Here is a 14029-nt window from a genome sequence, read left to right as displayed (position 1 = left end):
AAAGTTACAGTTCAGTAATAATTCAAGGATCATTACTCTAATTTCTCTTTTTTTTTTATTTAGTTTTAGAGTCTGGGCTTTCATTAGAGCCCAAACAAATGGAAAAGTGAGCATTGGGCTTTCAAGTGATTGGCCCACTTGAGAGTTGAGGGTGCCACCTGGACCTGCCACGCAATCAGTAGCGTTGAACCGGTCATCGACATTTGGGCCTAGGCCTCTGCAGTCTGGAGTGCAGATTTACGCGGGCGCGGTTTCATATTTTTATTTTTATTTCTTTTTATTTTTAACATCGGCAGCTGCCGGAGGACGCAGAGATGGGGAACTTGCTGGACAAGGAACCACCGCCGCCCATGGTGCTCGTCCCGCCGCTCTTCGACTACCCTCCGCTCGCCGCCCGCACCAGGTTTGCCCTAACTCCCGCCTCCCTACGGTCCTCTCCCCATCGCATTATTGTTCGCTCAATTTTTTACTCTATTTCTCTGAATGCTGTAACGTTTGAGGTCGTCACTGCTTACTGTGATCGTGCTGCCACTCCTTGTTAAAATTGGCCAGCGTTTGATTATCTGCAGCAATCAAATCGTCGTTGAATGCGTTTTTGATTATTTTATTGATTTTTTTTTTTTTTTTTTGGAATTTTTGTGAATAATTTTGATGCAGGATGTTGGAGTCGTCGTATGACTTGTTGTTTGGGAAACTTGCTCTGAAATGTCTGTTTGACGATTACTTTGAACAAGCTCGTCATTTCAGCACAATGATCATGCTGAAGCCCATCGACGATCCTCACGTCGATTTGGTTGCAACCGTATCCTTCATCATCTTGATTTTTAGAAAGTTGATGATTTGATGGCGCGGGGAAATATCTTCGCTTTTTTGTTTCCTTAATATGTTTAGGTTTCAGGACCGCTCGATCACAAACCCGAGGAGAATATAGTTGGAAATGCATTTTTTCGCTGGCAAAGGTACGTTGAAGTAGATTCAGATTCCCATTGTACTTGTACATGAATTGTGTTTTATGCGCGATATCTTGGACGTAAATGTGGTAACCATGACAATTTCTTCGTATTTGTTTGATTGAGCAGTGATGTTGATGATCCTCACACATTCATGGACCTCTTTGTATCGAACACTGATCCGTAAGGACATCTCTCTGAATCAAAAGAGTTTGTTGTCTTTTTCTTTTGGTTTTGTCATGTTTTTGTGTTCAGAAACATGACTATATTTGTAAGCCTATTCACATATTTTCTCTCACTTCAGGGTTTTGCAGATGAGGGCCTGTGCTTACTACCCTAGATATGGACTGGGAGCGTTTGGAATTTTCCCAATGTTGCTGAAAAAAAGGTGTGTCGTATGGAAAACCAAAACCTCCGAGTAGAAATAGTTGGTGCGTGTACACATGAAATGTAAAATGTTGACAGAGCTCGTTACTCTTGCAGAATAACTTCTGAAGACTTTGGTGTTATGGGATTGAGATATGGCTCGTCAAACTTGTCAATTGGAGCCACTGTCATGCCCTTCTCCTGTATGTAACCTCGATTTCAGTTCTTTCAGTATTCTTGCTATATGAGTCATACATAACTGATACCTATGTTGTGGACCTGAACATTCAGTTTATTTATATCTATATCATGCCACAGCTAGTGAACTTATCTCGTAAGTTATCAACGCCCCCAATATAAACTGGGATTTTTTTTTTTTTGAAATGTTGCTGGATAAACTCATGTTTGGCTGATCTGTAACTTAAGATTGCCCTTTTGAATGATTTGAATATTGGAAGGGAAAATAACTTTGGGGTCATCTTTCTACCTGAACTTACAAGGCGCATTTAATGTAATTATCTGTTTATGCAGTGAAAGATGATTGTCCAAGAAGGGCATGGTTGGTGAGCAAGATGGGAAGACTAACAGCTGGGGTGCAGTATGAGCCTGAATGTAAGTCACTCAGATGCCTTAACATTACTGGACTGAATGTGGTTCTTCAGACTGAGAGATGTTTTTTTTTCCACGGAGTAGAAAAATTTCACTCAAGAATGTCATCATCTATAGTGCAAGATACTTAAAGAACCAATTTCCCTTGTTACTTTCTAGTTTGTAGTTCTTGTTTACATTGGTATGAGCTGTTCTCTATAAATTCAGATTAGGATATTGGTACAATTTTATTTCAAATTATTATCTTGTTTTAATTGTTTTTAGATGGGAGTAAAGATACTCAAAACTACAAAAATTTAAAGAATTGGAGTGCTGCAATTGGTTATGGAGTGGGATCGAGCAGCCCTTTGAGTCCATCATTCAATTTTGGTCTGGAGTTATCAAGAAGTTCTCAGGTTTGTTTCGTTTAGTTTTGGTAAAATTTGTGAAGTTTAATTGATTCCAAGTCTCGAGTGTTTTATCTGACATTCAATAGTTTTTCGATTACCTATAATTGTTGAAGTAAATTAGTTTATCTATGCATGGTTTTCTCCCAGTGCTGGATACTTGATAGAATGTTATACAACTTGTTGTGGATCTCAAACACGAACTTTTGTACTGCAGTTCATTGCCTCATTCTATCAACACGTGGTGGTCCAAAGACGGGTATTGTCTATCCCCAGTTTGTTATATGATACAGAAAATTTCTTTTAAATTATTTTTTATTTTTGAATTAGTTTTCCTTACTAATAAGCATTGAACTGCTTTAACTGAACAGGTGAAAAACCCCCTCGAAGAAAATGAAGTAGTTGGAATTACGAATTATATAGATTTTGGCTTTGAATTGCAGACAAGGTAAATAATTGAACTTATGTAATATGCAACAAGTTTGGTGATAATTGATTATACGGTGATGCTATTTTAGGGTTGGTGATATCAAATCATCAAGCGATGTACCAGAATCAAACGATGTTCCAGAATCAAGCGATGTACCTAAATCGAGCAATGGACCTAATGTCCAAGATTCCACCTTTCAAGTAGCTGCATCCTGGCAAGCCAATAAGAACTTCATGCTCAAGGTAGCGCATTTGATGCAATCTTGTACTTGCAATATCGGATCATATCATGTTCATGGAACACTTATTCTTTATCCATGCAGGGAAAGGTGGGCCCTCTCAGCTCATCGATAGCATTGGCATTTAAATCCTGGTGGAAACCTTCTTTCACATTCAGCGTTTCAGGTATCTCTAATTGGTAGATTTTCATGAGTCTGCATCAGACTAACTGTTCTGACCTAATTATAAACTTAACTGAATGGTCTTGGTATTCAAAGTTTACCAACTCAATACCAAAATATGTGGGTGATAAGTTTTCTAACTTTATCACACCTCTCACTTTCACTCTCTTTATGAAGTTAGACAAAAGAAAAGAAGGAAGCAGCAAGTTTCTTGACAAAACATGCACTTGATATATTAAAAACGTTTCAACCCTATTGCCGAAAATGGGAATGGAATTGAATGGACATGCACCTATCTCTATTATAGAGATTTTACAAGACAACGTAAAACATAAGTGTTCAAAAGTCTTTACGCACACACCTTTAGATTTTCACACACATCTTTAGACTTTCACACACACCTTTAGACTTTCACACACACCTTTAGACTTTTGCACACACGCACTGCTTTCGGCCATTACAGAAGGCTGTCACACTCTGCTTTTGGCCAGTACAGAAACATTGACATCTAGCAGCACATAAACAGTGACATCAAGTTTTTATTTGAACTTCCAACAAATGGCTCATTAAAACATATGCTACATGTGTAACTAGATCCCTTCTGCAATATGAAGGATCATTAAACCTGTATTTCTATATGTCGTCTTGGATTTCGACCTGAATGACAGTAGCATTGCTTTGATTTTGTTAAATCTTGCTTTGCATTTGAGTGTGAGTGTGTCGAAATATTGGATGGAGTACAACAAACTGATACATTTGTGTTTTGCAGCTACGAGAAATCACATTGTTGGGGAGACAGGTTATGGCTTTGGCCTTCGCGTGGAGAATCTTAGACAAGCCAGGTTCATTCATTTGTTTCTGCCCTTCTTTTTCTTTTCCGTAGTTAGATGAGCTCTCATATTCTAAATCATGTATACATGGTCAATGGTCATTTCATCCCGAAGATGTATGAACTCGTCTCATGCAGAATGCATCATTTTAACCATTTTGCAGTTATCAAAGAGCTGATCCAAATTTCGTCATGTTGACACCGAACAAGGAGCACCTGGCAGAAGGCATTGTTTGGAAAGCAGGGAAAAGACCGATGCTGCAGTCAGATATAAATGCCGGAAATTTCGACGGCATTCCAAAGGAACTAAGACCCCTGGGGAAAATCTTGTAACTCATCCTCTCTCTGACCTATTTCCCTTTCAAGAACTGATCAAATGCTTAGAGGAGCATTCAAAATCTTCGAGTCGAAGCTCGTCTGCATTTTTCGTAGAAGAGGCGGCTTTAATTGTTGTTGTCTTTGGGGGGTTATAAGAAAATAAAGGAGGAGGTCGGGTTCCTGCGTCTTGTGAATATGCATGCTGCCTTTTGGGAGACTCTGATCAATTGTTTTTAGTTCCGTAATTGCGTTTCATAATTCAGGGGTTTACACTAATCATATGTTATCATGTTGGATTTTGAATTCGAGATTCAATCTAATCCGTTGAAGTCATCGAAATTCGCTGTAATTAGACCGATTGATTGGGATTGGATTGGATTTTAAACGTCCTAATAGTTTGTTAAGAAAATGGTGTGAAAGTTTGTTAAAACAGGTGTAATAGATAACTAAATTTCTAATATTGTTGTACGTAAACAAAGTGTTTACAATTGTACCTGCAGCCATTTCAGATTGTTTACGTAGAAAACACTTATACTCTTATACACATGTATTAGAAGCGTTTTTATTAAAAATATTTTTTTTACATCAAAAGTTCAAATGCTTTTCTGGCAACTGCTTCTACACAAGCACTAAGGTCTGGAAACATTTTATTTTATTTTCACAAAATATGATCAAGTATTTTTTGTTGTAAGAAACCGTTATTAGCTGGTCTAGAAGCATTTGTAAACAGGAGAATAATTTGCATGAATTAGGTTTAGGATTACCCTGGCGTTTTAGTTCAATAATGTAATATCATGTGAAAATACTTGAATATTTTTTAGTATTTGTTTTTTTTTTAGTACATCGATGTTTTTACACTAAGTAGATGGGGAGTTCAACAAAGCTACACAATAAGCAGCCTAATTTGATATCAAATTTGCCATCTACGATATTCGAACTAAGACCTCTCACTTCGAAGTGAAGAAAAATACCACCAGACCGTAATACCGAGTAACTTTTCAGTATTTTATTATTGAATCTAAACATTACAATGATAATAACTCATTTTGCGTAAGTCACTCTCTTTATTAGTCTTGCATTGAGTCCCAACTAACCCTCATTACAAGACAATCCACCACAATGTTCGTTATATAATTTGCTTGGATATAAATAACAAATAGGAATCAAACCGGACACTGCTTCTGGAGCAGCTGTCCAAGAGAAAATAACCAGATGGCTGCTTCTTCACTGATTTCCACACACTTCCACTCTTCCTCCCCAACTTTCTCACCACTTTCTCGCTCCCCAAACAGAAAGTTCCTTTCTTTCCCTCTCTCCAAATCCTTTTCCCTCCCCAAACCCGCAGCCTCAACCTCCCCCATCCTCTCCCTCCACCGCAAATCCCAGAAGCGGTCTCTGATCCCGCCGTACAAGTCCTACTGTCACCCGTGCCTCCACAAGCTTCTGCTCGCCACCAAGAACCCCTTCTTCTCGGGTCTCGAATCTCTGCTCATTCTTTGCGCTTCGGCGGCTCTGTCGCTTTCCCTGTTCATCGCCGATGTGGATCCCGCCTCCGCTTTCGTCGTCACTCCGCCGAGGAAGCTGCAGTCCGATGAGCTCGCCACGGTTCAGCTCTTTCAAGAGAACACTCCCTCTGTTGTTTTCATCACCAATCTTGCAGCCAGGTACTGTTGAAGTTTGAACCTTTTGGATTTTGCTGAAAATTGGGCCACTTTTGGAAATTTTCAATTTCTATTAGTTTTTATATACAAGCTATATCCTACTTTAAATAAATCTCAACTGCGGAGAGCGGGATTCGCACTCGGGTGGAGGGCACATAGCTCTAGCCGCCATATCTGCACTTTTTATTTCGGTTTAACTTGTGATTTTTGGGATTTTTTGCGTGATTGGTGTTTGTGGGTTTTAGGCAGGATGCGTTTACTTTGGACGTGTTTGAGGTGCCGCAGGGGTCTGGATCAGGCTTCGTGTGGGATAAAAACGGCAATGTTGTCACCAATTACCACGTGATTCGCGGCGCTTCTGATCTCAGGTCAGTTGGTTTCTGATTCTTTCTTTGTTGAAATGCATTGCTGCTTTGTTGCATCAAGTTTTGGTTCGGAATTGTTACTTTGGTTGTATTATCAGAACAGTGTGATGCTTTAATGTGGTTCTGCTTTGCCTAAGCATCCTATGTATTGCTAACCGAAGTTTGATAAGCTTGTTGGACCTACTTCAGTTTTGATAAGCTTGTTGTAATTTTGCTGAAGTTTGCAGCTTAGGTCCCGTTATGGGTTGTATCTTTGATAGCCCATAACATAAGCATCATGTTACCAGATTATGGAGTTTGTAGAGTCCGGTATTAGAAAGATGTAATGGCTTGCATTTGAACTTTTGAGACCCTTTTAGTTCATTGCGTTCCGAATCCTTCATATTTATGTTGAAACTACTTTTGCCATCAATGGAATCTTGTCCACTGTATGTCTGATTAATTGATTTGCTTTTCTAGATAGCGCCTTCATCATCTCACTCTTTTTAAGGGCCGGTCTTCAGTATACTTACTTTTCTCCAGTCGTGCATTGGACACCTTTTGGTTGCAAATTCAGCTAATGGTACTTTTCCTCATGGTTTGCATTCTAAAAACTGCTACTTATTTACAGGGTCACGCTTGGTGATCAGTCAACTTTTAATGCCAAGGTTGTTGGATTTGACCAAGACAAGGATGTTGCTGTTCTACATGTTGATGCTCCCAAAGAGAAACTAAGGCCTATACCAATTGGTCAATCTGCAGACTTGCTTGTTGGTCAGAAAGTGTTTGCTATCGGCAATCCTGTAAGTATTACTTTACTTTCAACATGTTTTCTGCATTATGCTTGTCTTTTCTTTGAAATACAATGGAAATATCGTTATGTATCACTATACTCATTTAGTTCAATTATCGATAGATAATGGGTTAGGTGCAGTAATTTTACTCATCTATCAACATGATTGTGCTTACGGAGGCTTAACAAGTTTTAGTACATTTAATGACCTTTGTTTTTGGTTATGAAGGAACATCTCTTTCTTGCAACAGGGCTTATAATTGGATGATCATTCACTCACTATTGTGTGAAGGGTTTCGTTATGGCTTTAAGCATATGGTTAAACTAACTGACAATTTGATTTCTGTTTTATGTAACTTTGCAGTTTGGGCTTGATCATACTCTTACCACTGGCGTTATCAGGTACGAATTCCATGGACTCGATATTGACATGCCTGAATTGGCAACAATGGTCTTGTTTTCCATTCATTCTCATTCTACGCTCTTTCACTGATGCACTCTTTCTGCTATTTATAGTGGGCTTCGTAGAGAAATTAGTTCTGCTGCTACTGGCCGTCCAATTCAAGATGTTATACAGATAGATGCTGCCATTAATCCTGGTAATAGTGGGGGGCCACTTCTAGATAGTACAGGAAGCCTTATCGGGATAAACACAGCTATATATTCTCCAAACGGTGCATCATCCGGTGTTGGATTTTCAATTCCAGTTGACACGGTGAGTACACATCACATGAAGTTCATTCCATTGACATTCGTTCTTTAACATGCTTCGATATAAACCTTCTGACTTGTATTTTAAATTCTTAACCTGTTCAGGTAAATGGTATTGTTGACCAATTGGTCAAATTTGGGAAGGTCACGAGACCTATTTTAGGGATTAAGTTTGCACCTGATCAATCTGTTGAACAGTTGGGGTTAAGTGGTGTGCTTGTCTTAGACGCACCAGCTAACGGTCCAGCTGGCAAAGCGGTATTCTCTCCTTTCCTATTTTTCTAATCCAAGTTTCATGTGCTACAGAAACTCATTTCGTTTTGTTGGATAAAATGACAAAACTGGAGCTGATGAACCTCCATTTTGCAGGGACTGGTACCAACCAAGCGCGACGCCTATGGTAGACTCATATTGGGTGACATTATAACATCTGTGAATGCAAAAAAGGTCAGCAATGGCAGCGACTTGTATAGAATTCTCGATCAGTGTAAAGTGGGCGATCAGGTATGTTCTCTTATCACATCAGACCGTCCCTTGTTTGGAACCATTCTAACACAAACGCACTTTTCTCCCTTTGGCCAAACTAAGGTAAATTTGTTCTCAAGTATTTTTAATATTTCAACATTATGATCTTCCGAACTCAGGTGATTGTGGAAGTGTTGCGCGGTGATCAGAAGGAGAAAATCCCTGTTGTGCTTGAATCAAAGGCCGACGAGACATGACCAGTTGAATGGTTCAGCATACGTATTTAAAATGCAGTACCTATAGATTGGGAACGAATCACCTTTGATCTAATGAGTTCTCAGTTAACCGAAAAAGGGAACATCTCGCCATTACTTGTGTATTGATAGTTTAGAAGGAAGGATCTTGCTGTACATAAACTATTGTAATTAACACAATTATCCGTCGATATATTGTAGTTAAATCTTCCATGTTTATGATGCAGACTATTTTTATGTGTATATGGGTCGGGTTTGTTTATCTTCGGGTATGAGGCTGCACTAGTAAAAGCATCAAATTCCAGGTTATATAATGACATAGGACGTATGTGTATAAGGCACACTGAAAAATCTCTCATGGATAAGGCTGGCGTGCTTTGGGATTTGATATGTTGACGATGATGAATGGATAATTGTTGTGCAGTTGTAGCGATATTTTAAACTATTTTAATGTACAAGTACGATGATGTGAAGTAAGTGCAATGAGACGGTCACATTGCCTTGATGTAAATAGAACAACCCAAAAGCTAGGTAGAAATATTATGGAGAACTTGGGATATGGATGAAGATTATAACATTCAACTCTTGAAACGAAATTAGTGGCTTAAATTTGTACGTAATCATCACTTGTCTCTCAAATGCCCTAGAGCTTCCAGTGCAGTACGGTAGCCACCTCCTTAACCTAAAACAAACAAAACACGAAAATTGCAGTACTCTCAACGGAAACAAATTTCAACTATAAAAAAATAGTAATTACGATTCAATAAAATTTTAAAGAAAACAAAAGGAGCCAACGTGGATCTCATCCACTACATAAATTTCAAAATTTAAACTTAATTCAACGGTGATAAATAGGATGGTGAGCATCACAACCACTTGAAAGAAGTGAGCAAAACCATTCCCTTTATTTATTCGCAAACCAGGTAATTACAAACTCGAGGAAATTATAATTATTGCTGCGAAATATCGATTACATTTGCAGACGTGCTTCCGAGGACATTGCAGATGAAATTAAGAAAGAAATTAGAAGTACTTAACGATAATTAATTAGGAAGCAATTGAGTTGCATGGGAATTATGTGATTACGATCATACGGAGAAGGTGGGGTTGAGGCTGAAATCAACATCCCAGAGCTCAAAATGTCCATTGACAAAGTCATAGTATCCTCCCTTGATTGCTAGGGTTTTCTTCAGCAAACCCTCTCTTACAAACGGATAGCTCAGCAGGTTTCCGATCGATACATTCACCGCCTCCTGCACTCGTTTCAGTCGGTTAGTAAGTTAATACGGTGCTAACCAGTAAATACGTGGATTCATGTGTCGGTACAAACCTTTTCGCAATGACTGCATAGTTCAGGGAAAGGAGTATCAGCACCGTGATCTGCCTTCACCTTCTTCGCTGCCGGCGATCCGATACCAATCCAGTCTTCTATGAAGTCACTGCACCATCCATTCATCATGCAGCCATTCATCATTTCGCAATTAAGATAATAAATAAGTGTAATGTTAATTTGTTTGGGGTTGCTTCTGGAAGAGCAAGAAGTACTTTCTGACAACCTAAAACAGTTAAGAGTTCTTTTGACAGCAAATGTTAAAGATGTTTTTGGCTCGTAGAAGCACTTTCTGGAAGAACAACTGAAAGCACTTAGACTTTAAATGAAAATTTTGACTTGTTTAAACTAAAAGTACTTCTAACAAAAACAATTCGAGCTCGTTTGAAAGTGTATTAAAATGATTAAAAATATTTTTGATGAGATTTTTTTTGGGTTTCAAAAGCACTTTTAAGTGTTTTTTGGAAGAAGTACCATATGTGTGCTTTTTGCATGAAGCACTTAAAATGTTATTCCAGGATCTACTTGAATTTTTATTAGAAATTAATTTCAAATAGATTTTCACCAAAAACGTTTTTAGTCATTTTAAAATCATTTACAAACAAGCTGATAAGAGTGGGTTGCTTGCTTACGTGCCGAGGGTAGACCCATCTTCTGGAATAGACAGGAGTGCCTTGATTCCTCCACAGGCGCTGTGCCCAATCACCACTATGTATGAAACCTATAAATACATATATTACATACACAAGATTAATATTACTAATGAAAACAGCATTTGGCTAAATACGATTAATTATTACGAAACCAAGAAACTAAACTAAAATGCATGGATTAATTACCTTGAGATGCAAGACAGCATACTCAACGGCCGCCCCAGTCCCAGCGTATTTAACCTATTAACACGTACAGAGAATTAAATTAAAATCTCGTTCAATATTATATATACAGGGACCCACAAAAAGCCACGTTTGTTGTGGCAGAACACATAAAAAGTCTGAGGAAATATGTAAACCTTATCATACGGTGGGACCAAGTTAGCAACTGTGCGGACAACAAAAGCCTCTCCTGGCTGCATATCCAGAACATGTGATGGGCAAACTCGAGAATCCGAGCAAGCAAACAGCATAAACTTGGGCCATTGTCCTTTGGCAAGTTCACCGTACAGAGCTGGATTCTTGCTGTTAAATTAAGGAACAAAATGGTTATAGTTAATTTGTCTGCAACTTAATATACACACACACACACACACATACATACATACATATATGACTGTCAGTCGGAAGCTAATCTCGTTTAATCCTCAATTTAGTAAAAAGAGAGCATACTCGTATTTCTCCTTCTTGAAGTGAATGTAGCCGCTCTTGAGCCTCTCAGCGGCGTCATAAGGCTTGGTGGCGCCGCCGGCCTCAGCTGTCGCCAGCTCGGCTGTAACCTGCTCCACCTTCGCAGCCGCTTCAGCTCTCAGCTCCTCCTTCTCACTGAGAAGTTTCTGCAGAGATGCAATGGCCTCTTCGTACTCCTTTGCCATTTCTTCTTTCTAATTATTTTTCACACACGCAAATAATATGTTAACATTTAATTTGTTAACATGTACTTCTTCCTTTATACCTTTTTATTTCACCTAAATATCGATTAGGGAAAATTAGTACCATACATGTGTCATTTTTCTTTTTTATTTACTTAGATTCAAACCATACATGCGTCATTTTTAAAGGATGTTGAATCAATGAACAGCGTGCACGTCAACCCGATAAGCAGAGGATTAGTTGTGTGATAAGAACACTGATTAATCATAGATGAGAATGAACGTGTATCAAACGTGTTCAAGTCTGGTATTGTACACCAGTAGAGTTCTCTACCTATCCCGGTTTCACCACGTGAACCAAAGAGCTACCAAGCCCGTAAATATTTATGAAGCTGCAATACATATATTTTCAGACAACCGCAGCCACTGCAAGAAAAACTGACAATAATCACGGGCACTTAGTGGCACACGATGGGATAGGTAAAAGGCCTAATAGTGGTTGTATCGTCATGTTTACATGCAACCAGCTAGTAGACCTTTTACACATCCCGCTCTTTGAAACTGATAGTGTCAGTGACTATCGTCAGGTTTTCGATGTCGAGTGCAGAGCCTAGGGCAGTCACATTGTCATATACACTACTTGAAACTAATGTACACATGAAGAGTTGAAGGATATAGAGAGAGTGAGAGAGAGTACCCGAGTGATAGCAGGAACGGAGTTAACAGGCTTGTTTTGGATAAGGTTTGGAGGAGGAGATCTAGAAGAAGAAGAAGGGCTGATCCTGGCAGAAATACAACTAGGTTTCCTGCTGGTAGCAGAAGAGAGGGCGGAGGACGCGGAGGAGGTGAGGTTGAAGCTCTTAACTAACGAAGCTGAAGACATGGTGGCCAACGAACTCTTGAACTGCCTGGCTTTATACACCTCACCGTTGAACCCATCCTATATTCAAATAGTGAAATAGTGAAAGTGAAAGCTCAGTCAACGAGAGCTTCTAATCTGCATGGATGAGGTTTGGACGTCGGAGATGAACCCAATCTCTCTATCTCCTTTCACTACCACTCGCCATTTGCATTGCATAGCCATCATGCATCGCTACACCTTCTATCTGCCCTTGTCATATACAATAGGGCTACTCTTAATTTTTCCTTCATCGTCTTCGTAAAAAGCTAATTTCATGCATTGCCTGTTTGTCACAAATATTATTTTGTGTACCGAAAATACTGCCGTTTAGTGTTATCATTCTACATATTAAGGTATGTTAATAAAAGACATATGCACATAACAATTTGAACATAATAATAACACTACATAATTATAGTGTTCTAAACCAAAAATTTACTTGTTAGCCACCTGCCGCTGCGCCATTTGTGTTTTCGCCTTGTTGAACTACATACATATTAATTTATGAGTAATGTTAGGGAGACTCAATTTGACACAAAATTTACAAACTAAATAATGTGTCACCAATTTAAATAATTTCATTCCCAATTCCTAATCTCCTAGCTAGCTATCTACTTTGGTGACTGATGGACAAGGAAAAGATATACAATTTAATGAAACCTACCATCCCATTCGTAGGGTCAACCTGCAGTCCCTCTCAAATGAATTGCTTCTAAATTCTGGTTGAGTTACTTAATATATATCAAATTGTTCATAAAGGTAACCCACATTTCTCTTTTTATTAAGTATTTCTTGAATCAGCGTTTTAAACCATTACATGTCACGAGTTCGTTTCTCTTTTAAGGTTTAGAAGATTAAATATCATTGCATGTGGAGTATATGTTATACATTGTTATATACTAGAAAGACTCTTCGTCTTTCCACATTCAGTCTCGAATATCCAATGTCAATGTATAGACTCCCCATATATATTGAGTGCAATTTTGCTTACCATCCTCAAGTGGTGGTAATACTCACCATCATATTTATCACTGTTTGATGAGTTTAAATTTTAGGATTTGTGTCTATCTATTACACAGATCTCAAAATTTAAACTCATCTAATGGTAATAAATATAGTGGTGAGCATCACCATCACTTGAGAGTTGTGCGCAAAAATATATCTTTATATATCATTTTCAGTTTTTCATGCATGGCAGACAATGTAGATAGAGTTAACTTATATCTACCACAAAGCCAAAATGTGAAATCCAAAAGAATAAAAAAAATAAAAAATAAAAACGAAAGGATTGAAGAAGACATGCCAGCTTCTGGTTCTGGGCATCTCTAATATCCTGGTTGAAATGGAATTAATGGTGGACATGTGCGGGTGATGGATTACACAGATAAGGTCCTACTCCTATCCTTAAAACATATGGCTCCTGTGGATTCTAATAGCCACTATGTATAACCTGGAGTCTGATTTCTCACTTTTCTATGCTATGCCATATATTATAGCTGTGTATCATACAATCATGGTAGTAACGTGATGAGCAATGTGTAAACATAAATGTGTACACTTGATGACAAGACAGTCTCTCTCGAATGAGAGATTTTTTTACTATATCCAGAACACGGGGTAGCATACTACATGTCATCATATAATTGGGAGAACACTTGAAAAAATAACCTCCTCCAATTGTATAATGATATGTAGTGTTGCATCCTACATTCTGTGTATACTGAAAAATCTCTCCGTCGAATATGTTATGACTTATG

General features: G+C 38.4%; 3 protein-coding genes across 4 annotated transcripts; 2 read left to right on the top strand and 1 right to left on the bottom strand.

The window, feature by feature from the left end:
* The first annotated feature begins 263 nt into the window (after positions 1–263).
* Positions 264–4746, top strand: LOC137738673 (uncharacterized). Its single transcript, XM_088699652.1, has 14 exons — positions 264–403; positions 658–802; positions 892–959; positions 1080–1133; positions 1255–1338; positions 1434–1519; positions 1848–1928; positions 2190–2320; positions 2529–2570; positions 2683–2759; positions 2830–2983; positions 3064–3145; positions 3911–3983; positions 4135–4746. Exons 1-14 carry the CDS (start codon positions 315–317, stop codon positions 4301–4303), a joined length of 1335 nt encoding a protein of 444 aa, XP_088555778.1. The 5' UTR covers positions 264–314; the 3' UTR covers positions 4304–4746.
* Positions 4747–5394: 648 nt separating this feature from the next.
* Positions 5395–8752, top strand: LOC137739165 (protease Do-like 1, chloroplastic). Its single transcript, XM_068478680.2, has 8 exons — positions 5395–5952; positions 6195–6317; positions 6925–7096; positions 7451–7488; positions 7603–7801; positions 7903–8055; positions 8167–8301; positions 8442–8752. The coding sequence occupies exons 1-8, from the start codon at positions 5501–5503 to the stop codon at positions 8517–8519; spliced, it is 1350 nt and encodes a 449-aa protein (XP_068334781.2). The 5' UTR covers positions 5395–5500; the 3' UTR covers positions 8520–8752.
* A 233-nt stretch (positions 8753–8985) lies between these two features.
* Positions 8986–12555, bottom strand: LOC137739166 (carbonic anhydrase 2). Of its 2 annotated transcripts, none has more exons than XM_088699649.1 (8): positions 12069–12555; positions 11172–11383; positions 10859–11024; positions 10686–10739; positions 10479–10567; positions 9847–9955; positions 9603–9769; positions 8986–9198 (listed from the first exon to the last, which is right to left on the bottom strand). In XM_088699649.1, the coding sequence occupies exons 1-7, from the start codon at positions 12252–12254 to the stop codon at positions 9605–9607; spliced, it is 981 nt and encodes a 326-aa protein (XP_088555775.1). In that variant the 5' UTR covers positions 12255–12555; the 3' UTR covers positions 8986–9198; positions 9603–9604. The 2 variants fall into 2 exon arrangements, with proteins under 2 accessions (XP_088555775.1, XP_068334782.2); XM_068478681.2 differs by having other exon boundaries at positions 9611–9769.
* Positions 12556–14029: the final 1474 nt, after the last annotated feature.

Source organism: Pyrus communis, chromosome 9 (genome assembly GCF_041283825.1).
Source record: "Pyrus communis isolate YQ-2024b chromosome 9, ASM4128382v1, whole genome shotgun sequence".
Lineage (NCBI taxonomy): Eukaryota > Viridiplantae > Streptophyta > Magnoliopsida > Rosales > Rosaceae > Pyrus > Pyrus communis.
The sequence above is the reverse complement of the archived record's forward strand: the minus strand, read 5'-3'. Positions and strand labels throughout refer to the sequence as shown.

What these genes read in the sequence shown, in the direction of transcription:
- LOC137739165 (XM_068478680.2), top strand. Translation starts at nt 5,501, where the DNA reads ATGGCTGCTTCTTCACTGATTTCCACACACTTCCACTCTTCCTCCCCA. An exon ending in ATCACCAATCTTGCAGCCAG is followed by an intron (nt 5,953 to 6,194) that starts GTACTGTTGAAG and finishes TGTGGGTTTTAG; the next exon opens with GCAGGATGCGTTTACTTTGG. An exon ending in CTTACCACTGGCGTTATCAG is followed by an intron (nt 7,489 to 7,602) that starts GTACGAATTCCA and finishes TGCTATTTATAG; the next exon opens with TGGGCTTCGTAGAGAAATTA.
- LOC137738673 (XM_088699652.1), top strand. Translation starts at nt 315, where the DNA reads ATGGGGAACTTGCTGGACAAGGAACCACCGCCGCCCATGGTGCTCGTC. An exon ending in CACTGTCATGCCCTTCTCCT is followed by an intron (nt 1,520 to 1,847) that starts GTATGTAACCTC and finishes CTGTTTATGCAG; the next exon opens with TGAAAGATGATTGTCCAAGA. An exon ending in GGTGCAGTATGAGCCTGAAT is followed by an intron (nt 1,929 to 2,189) that starts GTAAGTCACTCA and finishes AATTGTTTTTAG; the next exon opens with ATGGGAGTAAAGATACTCAA.
- LOC137739166 (XM_068478681.2), bottom strand. Translation starts at nt 12,254, where the DNA reads ATGTCTTCAGCTTCGTTAGTTAAGAGCTTCAACCTCACCTCCTCCGCG. An exon ending in CCGTTCCTGCTATCACTCGG is followed by an intron (nt 11,384 to 12,068) that starts GTACTCTCTCTC and finishes AAAAATAATTAG; the next exon opens with AAAGAAGAAATGGCAAAGGA. An exon ending in TATGCAGTCATTGCGAAAAG is followed by an intron (nt 9,770 to 9,846) that starts GTTTGTACCGAC and finishes AAACGAGTGCAG; the next exon opens with GAGGCGGTGAATGTATCGAT.